The sequence below is a fragment of the Oncorhynchus nerka genome, linkage group LG4 (genome assembly GCF_034236695.1).
Source record: "Oncorhynchus nerka isolate Pitt River linkage group LG4, Oner_Uvic_2.0, whole genome shotgun sequence".
Classification (NCBI taxonomy): Eukaryota; Metazoa; Chordata; class Actinopteri; order Salmoniformes; family Salmonidae; genus Oncorhynchus; species Oncorhynchus nerka.
The window spans coordinates 5,187,762-5,203,343 of NC_088399.1; the positions used below are offsets into that span (position 1 = coordinate 5,187,762).

General features: G+C 45.2%; 1 protein-coding gene across 1 annotated transcript in view; it reads right to left on the reverse strand.

Moving 5' to 3' along the window:
* Window positions 1–15,582, reverse strand: part of LOC115125281 (ceramide glucosyltransferase-like) — a 59,840-nt gene that overhangs the window by 15,444 nt on the left and 28,814 nt on the right. Inside the window, exons 3-4 of the mRNA XM_065017163.1 lie at window positions 13,313–13,415; window positions 1,369–1,470 (exon numbers count right to left, since the gene is read on the reverse strand). Coding sequence (XP_064873235.1) covers window positions 1,369–1,470; window positions 13,313–13,415 — 205 coding nt within the window. The remainder of the gene's footprint in view (window positions 1–1,368; window positions 1,471–13,312; window positions 13,416–15,582) is intronic.

Sequence of the window (15,582 nt, forward strand, 5' to 3'; positions counted from 1 at the left end):
ACACCATCCCAACTGTGAAGCACAGGGGTGGCAGCATCATGTTGTGGGGGTGCTTTGCTGCAGGAAGGACTGGTGCACTTCACAAAATAGATGGCATCATGAGGGGGGAAAATTATGTGGATATGTTGAAGCAACATCTCAAGATGGTCGCAAATGGGTCTTCCAAATGGACAATGACCCCAAGCATACTTCCAATGTTGTGTCAAAAAAAGGACAACAAAGTCAAGGTATTGGAGAGGCCATCACAAAGCCCTGACCTCAATCCTATAGAAAATGTTTGGGCAGAACTGAAAAAGCATGTGCGAGCAAGGAGGCCTTCAAACCTGACTCAGTTACACCAGCTCTGTCAGGAAGAATGGGCCAAAATTCACCCAATTTATTGTGGGAAGCTTGTGGAAGGCTACCCAAAATGTTTGACCCATCTTAAACAATTTAAAAGGCAATGCTACCAAATACTAATTTTGTGTATGTAAACTTCTGACCCACTGGGAATGTGATGAAAGAAATAAAAGCTGAAATAAATCATTCACTCTACTATTATTCTGACATGTCACATTCTTAAAATAAAGTGGTGATCCTGAACTGACCTAAGACAGAGAATTCTTACTAGGATTAAAATGTCAGGAATTGTGAAAAACAGAGTTTACATGCATTTGGCTGAGGTGTATGTAAACTTCCCACTTCAACTGTAGGTTCAAGGTTCAAAACTAGAGCTGAATGGAACCTCCATTATCTATTGGGAAATAACTAGGGATAAGACACACATCAGCCCTAGGGATAAGACACACAGCAGCCCTAGGGATAAGACACACATCAGCCCTAGGGATAAGACACACATCAGCCCTAGTGATAAGACACACATCAGCCCTAGTGATAAGACACACATCAGCCCTAGGGATAAGACACACATCAGCCCTAGGGATAAGACACACATCAGCCCTAGTGAGAAGACACACATCAGCCCTAGGGATAAGACACACATCAGCCCTAGGGATAAGACACACATCAGCCCTAGGGATAAGACACACATCAGCCCTAGGGATAAGACACACATCAGCCCTAGGGATAAGACACACATCAGCCCTAGGGATAAGACACACATCAGCCCTAGGGATAAGACACACATCAGCCCTAGGGATAAGACACACATCAGCCCTAGTGATAAGACACACATCAGCCCTAGGGATAAGACACACATCAGCCCTAGGGATAAGACACACATCAGCCCTAGCGATAAGAATGATGAAATTGGTGTAAGAATGCGTCCCAAATGGCACCCTATTCCCTATGCAGTGCACTACTTTTGACCAGGGTAGTGCACTGTGTAGGGAATAGGGCACCATTTGGGACAGAGTGTTTATTTCCTACCTCGTATTCCGCTGTCGCAAATCCACACCAGGCCATGCTTCGCCCCCTCATAACCTGGCATCAGGTTATTAATCTTTGGGTTGATGCCAACCTTCTTCCCTCCTGGAATGGAAACAAACAATGTCAGCTGTCTGGCCTGAGGTGTCCCAGCCATAACGACAGACTGATCGAACAGAGACACTTTCTTCAACCTGTATTCTTTCACTTCCATTTAAAGCAGAAATCCTTAAAATGGGGAAACTTCCACTTCCTTTTCCAATATTACAACAAAGGAATCACAGCGAACAGCGAACACTTGTCTTTTATTCTCTGGCGTCATTGCACACGCATTAGAAGAGCAGAATCGGTACTGTAACTTTTGTTACCCGCAACAACACAAAAACATAGGGCTGGGGGTGAACAGCTGTTTCCTCCTTTAGGATCTCACCTTACAGACAAATAGGATTGGGAGAGGGTCGTCTGGTAAACTAAATGGCCACACCAAGCCGTTCAGGGTCGTCTGTTAAACTAAAATGGCCACACCAAGCCCTTCAGCGTCGTCTGGTAAACTAAATGGCCGCATCAAGCCCTTCAGTCTCTAACAGAGAGTATAATGGCCACACCAAGCCCTTCAGTCTCTAACAGAGAGTATAATGGCCACACCAAGCCCTTCAGTCTCTAACAGAGAGTATAATGGCCACACCAAGCCCTTCAGTCTCTAACAGAGAGTATAATGGCCACACCAAGCCCTTCAGTCTCTAACAGAGAGTATAATGGCCACACCAAGCCCTTCAGTCTCTAACAGAGAGTATAATGGCCACACCAAGCCCTTCAGTCTCTAACAGAGAGTATAATGGCCACACCAAGCCCTTCAGTCTCTAACAGATGGACAGAGAGTATAATGGCCACACCAAGCCATTCAGTCTCTAACAGATGGACAGAGAGTATAATGGCCACACCAAGCCATTCAGTCTCTAACAGATGGACAGAGAGTATAATGGCCACACCAAGCCATTCAGTCTCTAACAGAGAGTATAATGGCCACACCAAGCCCTTCAGTCTCTAACAGAGAGTATAATGGCCACACCAAGCCCTTCAGTCTCTAACAGAGAGTATAATGGCCACACCAAGCCCTTCAGTCTCTAACAGAGAGTATAATGGCCACACCAAGCCCTTCAGTCTCTAACAGAGAGTATAATGGCCACACCAAGCCCTTCAGTCTCTAACAGAGAGTATAATGGCCACACCAAGCCCTTCAGTCTCTAACAGAGAGTATAATGGCCACACCAAGCCCTTCAGTCTCTAACAGAGAGTATAATGGCCACACCAAGCCCTTCAGTCTCTAACAGATGGACAGAGAGTATAATGGCCACACCAAGCCATTCAGTCTCTAACAGAGAGTATAATGGCCACACCAAGCCCTTCAGTCTCTAACAGAGAGTATAATGGCCACACCAAGCCCTTCAGTCTCTAACAGAGAGTATAATGGCCACACCAAGCCCTTCAGTCTCTAACAGAGAGTATAATGGCCACACCAAGCCCTTCAGTCTCTAACAGAGAGTATAATGGCCACACCAAGCCCTTCAGTCTCTAACAGAGAGTATAATGGCCACACCAAGCCCTTCAGTCTCTAACAGAGAGTATAATGGCCACACCAAGCCCTTCAGTCTCTAACAGAGAGTATAATGGCCACACCAAGCCCTTCAGTCTCTAACAGAGAGTATAATATAGTCACATTTTGCAACCCTTTAAAAAGCAACAGATCCCTTTGACAACACCCTGAGTGGCATCAACATGAGTCAGAAACATTTATTCTAGTGTCAAAATACACTACAAAGTGTAAATAGGATATTTTTGGTCATGAAGACAGTCTGGTAGAAAACAGAGATTTGAAAATCCGTGCATCACAACGGGTAAATGAAGGTTGGTGTTTTATTTGTCCATTTGCTCACTAACATGGAGTGAACAGCTGCTGTGTTGCTCTCTATCCAATACCACAGACGGTGAGAAAGAACTGCTCAGGAGCTCTGACTGTTTACATAAAACACGGCGTCTCTGGCACATTTTGGGGAATACGTAGAGGTGGAAACTTTCCTTGGGAATTGGGAATATATGCAAATTAATATTAATACTATTTAAAAAGTTAGATTTTTTTTTTTGTATTGGATATATTGTCCATATCATGTGGAGACTGAAACAGAAAACTTTTACCTTTAGACATCATTGCAAATGATTAAATCCTTCCAATAGAAATTTTAAAAACTATTTAGTTATGAACTGAACTTTAATTAAATGAGTTGACTCTTCACATGGGATGATTTCACTGAACAACAAAAATAAAGGGAATATTGAATGATCCCCAGTGATCCCATCGCATCTCCCAAAAACGTTTTCAACATACATCTGTAAAAACATAGTCCAGAAACTAAAGCTTTGATTGGCTTCCTCTCAGGCTTCCATGTCTTCTCCCTGGTCCTCTTCAATGTTCACCTCTTGAACATCAGAATCTGAGGCCTCATCTTCACCGTCACTTTCCAACCTTGTTGAGGATGGCTCGTTGTCAGGCTCAAAAAGCCTCAAATTCACCCGGATAGACAATTTTTCAATCCTTGTATTGGTCAGCCTGTTGCATGCTTTGGTGTGTGTGTTCCCAAACAAGGACCACTTGCGCAGTTGATGTTGGTGGGATTTGGAAGATGATGGAGGCAACATGGGAAAGAGCCTCAGATCAACGTGTTTGGGCTTCAGGCAGAAGTCTTCACGCTTTTTGATGTATTTCAGAACTGCAGTTTCCTCTGCTCGGAGCAACAGTGAAGTGGGCAGGGCAGTACGGATTTCTTCTCTTACATCTGCAAGCAGAGTCTGAACATCAGACGGGATGGCATGGTCTCCCTCAATCCGTGCAATGGCTACTACTATAGGTTTCAGGCTGCTTACCACTCTCTCCCAAAATATAACCTTCAGGAGGATCTTCTTGATGGAGCGGTCCATATTGGCAGACTGTGAAATGGCCATTTCTTGGAGAGACTCCTTCCCCTCCAGGAGATGCAGAAGGGCGGCAGGGTAGCCTAGTGGTTAGAGAGAGTTGGACTAGCAACCGAAAGGTTGCTAGATCAAATCCCCCGAGCTGACAAGGTAAAAATCTGTCGTTCTGCCCCTGAACAAGGCAGTGTTCCCCGGTAGCTGTCAATGAACATAAGAATTTGTTCTCAACTGACTTGCCGAGTTAAATAAAGAAGGTTGAATTGGGGGTAATTTAACTAAAATATGCCACGAGACCTAGAATTGCCTACAGTGTATCCCACAAAAAAAAGTTCACTGTTATATAAGCTAACTTTTTTTTAATGAATTTAAGCAAAATTCCTTAAATTCCCGGGCTTATCTTCCCATGGAAAACTTCCGGAAAGTTTCCTAAACCCTTTGCAACCCTAGTCGTGTTTTTAACGTGACAAATACTGCATCAAACACCTTAGTTAGATGTCAAACTGCTAAAAAATAAATAAAAAACATCAAATTAGTACAGATTTCTTGAGTTATGTTAGATTCATTCTGGGGATTTTAAGGACATGAAACAGAGAGTTAATGTACAGGGCATTCAGAAAGTATTCAGACCCCTTCCCTTTTTCCACATTTTGTTACGTTATAGCCTCATTCTGAAGAAAATTTTAAAAATCCTCAATCTACACACAATATCCCATAACTACACACAATACCCCCACAACACCCCCATAACGACACACAACACCCCCATAACGACACACAACACCACCATAACGACACACAATACCCCCATAACTACACACATTACCTCATAACGACACACAATACCCCCATAACGACACACAATACCCCATAACGACACACAATACCCCCATAACGACACACAATACCCCCATAACTACACACAATACCCCCATAACGACACACAATACCCCATAACGACACACAATACCCCCATAACGACACACAATACCCCATAACGACACACAATACCCCATAACGACACACAATACCCCCATAACGACACACAATACCCCATAACGACACGCAATACCCCCATAACGACACACAATACCCCATAACGACACACAATACCCCCATAACGACACACAATACCCCCATAACGACACACAATACCCCCATAACGACACACAATACCCCCATAACGACACACAATACCCCATAACGACACACAATACCCCCATAACGACACACAATACCCCATAACGACACACAATACCCCCATAACGACACACAATACCCCCATAACGACACACAATACCCCATAACGACACACAACACCCCCATAACGACACACAACACCCCCATAACGACACACAATACCCCCATAACTACACACAATACCCCCCCCATAACTACACACAATACCCCCATAACTACACACAATACCCCCATAACTACACACAATACCCCCATAACTACACACAAAACCCCCATAACTACACACAAACCCCCATAACGACACACACCCCATAACACACACCCCATAACGACACACAATACCCCCATAACTACACACAATACCCCCATAACTACACACAATACCCCCATAACTACACACAATACCCCCATAACTACACACAATACCCCATAACTACACACAATACCCCCATAACGACACACATTACCTCATAACGACACACAATACCCCCATAACGACACACAAACTACACACAATACCCCCATAACTACACACAATACCCCCATAACTACACACAATACCCCCATAACTACCCCATAACGACACACAATACCCCCCCCATAACGACACACATTACCTCATAACGACACACAATACCCCCATAACTACACACAATACCCCCATAACTACACACAATACCCCCATAACTCCACACAATACCCCATAACGACACACATTACCTCATAACGACACACAACACCCCCATAACGACACACAACACCCCCATAACGACACACAATACCCCCATAACATAACTACACACACATAATACCCCATAACGACACACAATACCCCCATAACGACACAACACCCCCACAACACCCCCATAACTAACACACAATACCCCCATAACTACACACAATACCCCCATAACTACACACAATACCCCCATAACGACACACAATACCCCATAACGACACACAATACCCCCATAACGACACACAACACCCCCATAACGACACACAATACCCCCATAACTACACACAATACCCCCATAACTACACACAATACCCCATAACGACAATGTGAAAACAAGTTCTTAGAAATGTTTGCACATGAATTTTTTTTTGAAAAAATGAGACTCAAATTGAGCTCAGGTGCATCTGGATAATCATCCTTGAGATGTTTCTACAACTTGGAGTCCACCTGTGGTAAATTGAATTAATTGGAAAGGAGCACACCTGTCGATATAAAGGCCCCACAGTAGACAAACCAAGCCATGAGGTGGAAGGAATTGTCCGCAGGGCTACGAGACAGGATTGTGTCGAGGCACAGATCTGGGGAAGAGCACCAACATATTTCTGCAGCATTGAAGGTCCCCAAGAACACAGTGGCCTCCATCATTCTTAAATGGAAGACGTTTGGAACCAGCAAGACACTTCCTAGAGCTGGCCACCCGACCAAACTGACCAATCCAGGGAGAAGGGCCTTTGTCAGGGAGGTGACCAATAACCCGGTGGTCACTCGGACAGGGCTCCCAAGTTCCTCTGTGGAGATGGTTGTCCTTCTGGAAGGTTCTCCCATCTCCGCAGCCCTCCACCAAATCAGGCCTTTATGGTAGAGTGGCCAGACGGAAGCCCATCTTCAGTAAATGGCACATGACAGACCGCTTGGCACCTAAAGGACTCTCAGACCATGAGAAACAAGATTCTCTGGTCTGATGAAACAAAGATTGAACTCTTTGGCCTGAATTCCAAGCGTCACGTCTGGAGGAAACCTGGCACCATCCCTATGGTAATGCGTGGTGGTAGCAGCATCATGCTGTGGGGATGTTTTTCAGCGGCAGGGACTGGGAGACTAGTCAGGAGCACTCAGAGCACTCAGGACCTCAGACTGGGGGCGAAGGTTCACCTTCCAACAGGACAACGACCCTAAGCACACAGCCAATACAACGCAGGAGTGGCTTTGGAACAAGTCTCTGAATGTCCTAGAGTGGCCCAGCCAGAGCCTGGACTTGAACCCGATCGAACATCTCTGGAGAGACCTGAAAATAGCTGTGCAGCGACACTCCCCATCCAACCTGACAGAGCTTGAGAGGATCTGCAGAGAAGAATGGGAGAAACTACCCAACTACAGGTGTGCCAAGCTTGTAGTGTCATACCCAAGAAGACTCGAGGCTGTAATCTTTGCCAAAGATGAGTAAAGGGTCTGAATACTTACACTACCGTTCAAAAGTTTGGGGTCACTTAGACATGTCCTTTTTGTCCATTAAAATAACATCAAATTGATCAGAAATATAGTGTAGACATTGTTAATGTTGTAAATGACTATTGTAGCTGGAAACGGCAGATTTTTTATGGAATATCTACATAGGCGTACAGGGGCCCATTATCAGCAATCATCACTCCTGTGTTCCAATGGCATGTTGTCTTAGCTAACCCAAGTTTATCATTTTAAAAGGCTAATTGATCATTAGAAAACCCTTTAACAATTATGTTAGCACAGCTGAAAACTTGTTCTGATTAAAGAAGCAATAAAACTGGCCTTTTTTAGACTAGTTGAGTATCTGGAGCAAAAGCATTTGTGGGTTCGATTACAGGCTCAAAATGGCTAGAAACAAAGACCTTTCCTCTGAAACTCAGTCTCTTCTTGTTCTGAGAAATGAAGGCTATTCCATGCGAGAAATTACCAAGAAACTGAAGATCTCGTACAACGCTGTGTACTACTCCATTCACAGAACAGCGCAAACTGGCTCTAACCAGAATAGAAAGAGGAGTGGGAGGCCCTGGTGCACAACTGAGGAAGAAGACAACAGAGGAATTCTGCCTTGAAGGCCAGCATCCCAGAGTCCCAAATCCTGTTTTTGCTTTGTCATTATGGGGTATTGTGATGTCATTATGGAGTATTATATTGGAGATTGATAAGGAAAAATATTTATTCTATCCATATAAAAACGTGGACACCATTTCAAATAAGTGGACACAGCTATTTCAGCCACACCTTGTTGCTGACAGGTGTATAAAAATCCAGCACACAGCCATGCAATCTCCATAGACAAACATTGGTAAGGCCATTCTACTGCCAAAGAGCTCAGTGACGTTCAACATGGCACGGTCATAGGATGCCACCTTTCCAACAAGTCAGTTCGTCAAATTTCTGCCCTGCTAGAGCTGGGTCAACTGTAAGTGCTGTTATTGTCAAGTGGAAAACGTCTAGGAGCAACAACGGCTCAGTCGCGAAGTGGTAGGCCACAAAAGCTCACAACAGGACGGCCGAGTGCTGAAAAGCGTATCGATCGTCTGTCCTCGGCTGCAACACTCACTACCGAGTTCCAAACTGCCTCTGGAAGTAACGTCAGCACAATAACTATTCGTTGGGAGCTTCATGAAATGGGTTTCCATGGCCGAGCAACAGCACACAAGCATAAGATCACCATGTGTAATGCCAAGCGTCGGCTGGAGTGGTGTTAAGCTCACCGCCATTGGATTCTGGAGCAGTGTTCCCTGGAGGGATTTACATTTTTTATTTAACTAGGCAAGTCAGTTAAGAACACATTCTTATTTTCAATGACGGCCTAGGAACGGTGGGTTAACTGCCTTGTTCAGGGGCAAAACGACAGATTTTCACCTTGTCAGCTCGGGGGACCCAATCTTGAGACCTTACAGTTAACTAGTCCAATGCTCTAACCACCAGCCTCTCATTGCACTCCACGAGGAGCCTGCCTGTTACGCGAATGCAGTAAGCCAAGGTAAGTTGCTAGCTAGCATTAAACGTATCTTATAAAAATCAATCAATCATAATCACTAGTTATAACTACACATGGTTGATGATATTACTAGTTTATCTAGCGTGTCCTGTGTTGCATATAATCGATGCAACGCTGGGGGATGATTTAACAAAAGCGCATTTGTGAAAAAAGCACAATCGTTGGACGACTGTACCTAACCATAAACACCAATGCCTTTCTTAAAATCAATACACAGAAATATATTTTTTAAACCTGCATATTTAGCTAAAAGAAATCCAGGTTAGCAGGCAATATTAACCAGGTGAAATTGTGTCATTTGTCTTGCGTTCATTGCACGCAGAGTCAGAGTCAAGAACATCCAATAGTCAAAGGTATATGAAATACAAATGGTATAGAGAGAAATAGTCCTATAATTCCTATAATAACTACAACCTAAAACCTCTTACCTTGGAATATTGAAGTCTCTTGTTAAAAGGAACCACCAGCTTTCATATGTTCTCATGTTCTGAGCAAGGAACTGAAACGTTAGCTTTCTTACATGGCACATATTGCACTTTTACTTCTCCAACACTTTGTTTTTGCATTATTTAAACCAAATTGAACATGTTAGATTATTTATTTGAGGCTACATTTTATTGATGTATTATATTAAGTTAAAATAAGTGTTCATTCAGTATTGTTGTAATTGTCATTATCACAAAAAATAAATAATAATTTTCCGATTAATTCGATTAATATCGGCTTTTTTTTGGGTCCTCCAATAATCGGTATCGGCGCTGAAAAATCATAATCGGTCGACCTCTAGTGCCAACTGTAAAGTTTGGTGGAGGAGGAATAATGGTCTGGGGCTGTTTTTCATGGTTCGGGCCCCTTAGTTCCAGTGAAGGGAAAGCTTAACACTACAGCATACAGTGACATTCTAGATGATTCTGTGCTTCCAACTTTCTGGCAACAGTTTGGGGAAGGCCCTTTCCTGTTTCAGCATGACAATGCCCCCGTGCACAAAGCGAGGTCCATACAGAAATGGTTTGTCGAGATCAGTGAGGAACAACTTGACTTGCCTGCACAGAGCCCTGAACTCAACCTCATCTAACACCCTCGGGATGAATTGGAACGCTGACTGCCAGCCAGGCCTAATCGCCCAACATCAGTGCCCGTCCTCACTAATGCTCTCGTGGCTGAATGGAAACAAGTCCCTGCAGCAATGTTCCAACATCTAGTGGAAAGTCTTCCCAGAAGAGTGGAGGTTGTTATAGCAGCAATGTTCCAACATCTAGTGGAAAGTCTTCCCAGAAGAGTAGAGGCTGTTATAGCAGCAATGTTCCAACATCTAGTGGAAAGTCTTCCCAGAAGAGTAGAGGCTGTTATAGCAGCAATGTTCCAACATCTAGTGGAAAGCCTTCCCAGAAGAGTGGAGGCTGTTATAGCAGCAATGTTCCAACATCTAGTGGAAAGCCTTCCCAGAAGAGTGGAGGCTGTTATAGCAGCAATGTTCCAACATCTAGTGGAAAGTCTTCCCAGAAGAGTGGAGGCTGTTATAGCAGCAAAGTTCCAACATCTAGTGGAAAGCCTTCCCAGAAGAGTAGGGGCTGTTATAACAGCAAAGGAGGGAACCAACTCCATTTCAATGCCCATGATTTTGGAATGAGATATTCAACAAGCAGGTGTCCACATACTTTTGTTAGTGTAGTGTAGGCTTCCATGTGTATAGTGTCTCATAGGGGACAAACATCATAAACCAAACGGCGAATCGGTCAGGAGACACACCTCCCAGACTAAAATCTAGTTTTTTTTAATGAGCAACAGAAAAATAAGTGCCAATTGGTGGCGCTTTAAAGGGATACTGTGAGATTTTGGTTGTTTATCTACTTACCAGTCAGACAAACTCATGGATACCATTTTTATGTCCCTGTGTGCAGTTTCATTAGGACATTACATTTACTGTTGGATTAAAACATGGCAACTAGCAGGGGGGTTATATATTTAAAATTAACTAATGAGTTTCCACTTCCTCAGGTGATGAATGAGCACCAATTCAATAAGGCCTTCATATAGTATTGGTGTAAATAAAAGTCTAAATCGTCACCCCAAAATTCATGACAATCACTGAATAAGGCTCCATATCCTCCATTCCAGCTAGGGCAAGGTTAGATGTAACGGCGTCTTTATTGAATACCATCTCAGTAGTCTATTGCACCTCTTAATAAAGCACTGGGAATTACTTTATACTGACTTCATAAGATAACTACTCAAATGTAGTCTATGGGAGGGCCTCCCGGGTGGCCCAGTGGTTAGGGCGCTGTACTGCAGATAACTACTCTGATCCCTGTCTATCAGACAGCACAGTGTGGATCCCTGTCTATCAGACAGAACAGTGTGGATCCCAGTCTATCAGACAGCACAGTGTGGATCCCTGTCTATCATACAGCACAGTGTGGATCCCTGTCTATCATACAGCACAGTGTGGATCCCTGTCTATCATACAGCACAGTGTGGATCCCTGTCTATCAGACAGCACAGTGTGGATCCCTGTCTATCATACAGCACAGTGTGGATCCCTGTCTGTCATACAGCAGTGTGGATCCCTGTCTATCAGACAGCACAGTGTGGATCCCTGTCTGTCATACAGCACAGTGTGGATCCCTGTCTATCAGACAGAACAGTGTGGATCCCTGTCTATCAGACAGCACAGTGTGGATCCCTGTCTGTCAGACAGCACAGTGTGGATCCCTGTCTATCAGACAGCACAGTGTGGATCCCTGTCGTCTGCTAAATGACTTAAATGTAAATGTTAAATGTCTATCAGACAGCACAGTGTGGATCCCTGTCTATCATACAGCACAGTGTGGATCCCTGTCTATCAGACAGCACAGTGTGGATCCCTGTCTATCAGACAGCACAGTGTGGATCCCTGTCTATCATACAGCACAGTGTGGATCCCTGTCTGTCATACAGCACAGTGTGGATCCCTGTCTATCAGACAGCACAGTGTGGATCCCTGTCTGTCATACAGCACAGTGTGGATCCCTGTCTATCAGACAGCACAGTGTGGATCCCTGTCTATCAGACAGCACAGTGTGGATCCCTGTCTATCAGACAGCACAGTGTGGATCCCTGTCTATCAGACAGAACAGTGTGGATCCCAGTCTATCAGACAGCACAGTGTGGATCCCTGTCTATCAGACAGCAACATTTGACACATATACTGTATAGGTATATCACAAAAGTGAGTACACCCCTCACATTTTTGTAAATATTTGAGTATATCTTTTCATGTGACAACACTGAAGAAATGACACTTTGCTACAATGTAAAGTAGTGAGTGTACAGCTTGTATAACAGTGTAAATTTGCTGTCCCCTCAACATAACTCAACACACAGCCATTAATGTCGAAACCGCTGGCAACAAAAGTGAGTACACCCCTAAGTGGAAATGTCCAAATTGGGCCCAATTAGCCATTTTCCCTCCCCGGTGTCATGTGACTCGTTAGTGTTACAAGGTCTCAGGTGTGAATGGGGAGCAGGTGTGTTAAATTTGGTGTCATCGCTCTCACACTCCCTCAAACTGACTGGTCACTGGAAGTTCAACATGGCACCTCAAGGCAAAGAACTCCCTGAGGATCTGAAATAAAGAATTGTTGCTCTCCATAAAGATGGCCTGGGCTATAAGAGGACTATTGCCAAGAGCCTGAAACTGAGCTACAGCACGGTGGCCAAGAACATACAGCGGTTTAACTGGACAGGTTCCACTCAGAACAGGCCTCGCCGTGGTCGACCAAAGAAGTTGAGTGCACGTGCTCAGCGTCATATCCAGAAGTTGTCTTTGAGAAATAGACGTATGAGTGCTGCCAGCATTGCTGCAGAGGTTGAAGGGGTATATATATAGATATATATATATATACTAGTATGCCTTGGATGCAGTGTATAAAACTGTTAATACCAGCGAGTTCCCCACTTCAATACTACACACAAACATATTTATTAGACAGATTGTAGAAATGTCAGAAATATTAATGAACATTTTGTTCTAATAATACATCAAGTCAAGCTCTTACCTATAAACAACCTGGCATCTACGTTGGGATATTTGCCCAGGAGCTTTTTACACACATCAACGGCTGGGTCGTCATAGTCCTGCACACATAACAGGATCTCATACTGGGGAGAGAAACACAGACAGAGAGAAACATTAGTCAAATACTGTAGAGAGAAACACAGACAGGGCCTCCCGGGTGGCGCAGTGGTCTACACACACACACACACTATACGCTAGCTGTGCCACCAGAGATTCTGGGTTCAAGCCCAGGCTCTGTCGCAGCCGGCCGCGAACGGGAGGTCCATGGGGCGACGCACAATTGGCCCAGCGGTAACCGGGTTAGGGGAGAGTTTGGACGGCAGGGATGTTCCTTGTCCCATCGTGCACTAGCGACTCCTGTGGCGGGCCAGGCGCAGTGCACGCTGACACATTGGTGCGGCATGTTCCGGGTTGAATGGGCATTGTGTCAAGAAGCAGTGCGGCTTGGTTGGGTTGTGTTTCGGAGGACGCATAGCTTTCGACCTTCGCCTCTCCCGAGCCCGCACCAATTGGATACCACAAAATAATTTTAAAAAAATGTAAAATAAGAGAAACACAGAGAGAGACAGAAACATCACTCCAATACTGTAGAGACAATAAGTCACGGACAACCTTTAACAGAGACATCTTAAGAGGGATCAAGGACTCGAACGGAGGCTTAAGGAGCACAAATCACACAGGAGGAGTTTGCCGCGGGACACCGGTCTGAGCCGCCTCGGGACACCGGTCTGAGCCGCCGCGGGACACCGGTCTGAGCCGCCGCGGGACACCGGTCTGAGCCGCCGCGGGACACCGGTCTGAGTCGTTGAAATCACAGAGTGAAGCAGCGGACTAAGGCACTGCATCAGTCCTGAGGTAACACTACAGCCAAGGGTTTGAGCCTCATACCGACAGCTGCCATGTTATTACCCTGGTCTGGTTAACGGGCCTCATACTGCCATGTTATTACCCCGGTCTGGTTAACGGGCCTCATACTGACAGCTGCCATGTTATTACCCTGGTCTGGTTAACGGGCCTCATACTGCCATGTTATTACCCCGGTCTGGTTAACGGGCCTCATACTGACAGCTGCCATGTTATTACCCTGGTCTGGTTAACGGGCCTCATACTGCCATGTTATTACCCTGGTCTGGTTAACGGGCCTCATACTGACAGCTGCCATGTTATTACCCTGGTCTGGTTAACGGGCCTCATACTGCCATGTTATTACCCTGGTCTGGTTAACGGGCCTCATACTGACAGCTGCCATGTTATTACCCTGGTCTGGTTAACGGGCCTCATACTGACAGCTGCCATGTTATTACCCCGGTCTGGTTAACGGGCCTCATACTGACAGCTGCCATGTTATTACCCTGGTCTGGTTAACGGGCCTCATACTGACAGCTGCCATGTTATTACCATGGTCTGGTTAACGGGCCTCATTCTGACAGCTGCCATGTTATTACCCTGGTCTGGTTAACGGGCCTCATTCTGACAGCTGCCATGTTATTACCCTGGTCTGGTTAACGGGCCTCATACTGACAGCTGCCATGTTATTACCCTGGTTTGGTTAACGGGCCTCATATTGACAGCTGCCATGTTATTACCCTGGTCTGGTTAACGGGCCTGCCATGTTATTACCCTGGTCTGGTTAACGGGCCTCATACTGACAGCTGCCATGTTATTACCCTGGTCTGGTTAACGGGCCTCATACTGACAGCTGCCATGTTATTACCCTGGTCTGGTTAACGGGCCTCATACTGCCAGCTGCCATGTTATTACCCTGGTCTGGTTAACGGGCCTCATACTGCCATGTTATTACCCTGGTCTGGTTAACGGGCCTCATACTGACAGCTGCCATGTTATTACCCTGGTCTGGTTAACGGGCCTGCCATGTTATTACCCTGGTGTGGTTAACGGGCCTCATACTGCCATGTTATTACCCTGGTCTGGTTAACGGGCCTCATACTGACAGGTGCCATGTTATTACCCCGGTCTGGTTAACGGGCCTCATACTGACAGCTGGCATGTTATTACCCCGGTCTGGTTAACGGGCCTCATACTGACAGCTGCCATGTTATTACCCTGGTCTGGTTAACGGGCCTCATATTGACAGCTGCCATGTTATTACCCTGGTCTGGTTAACGGGCCTCATACTGACAGCTGCCATGTTATTACCCTGGTCTGGTTAACGGGCCTCATACTGACAGCTGCCATGTTATTACCCTGGTCTGGTTAACGGGCCTCATACTGATAGCTGCCATGTTATTA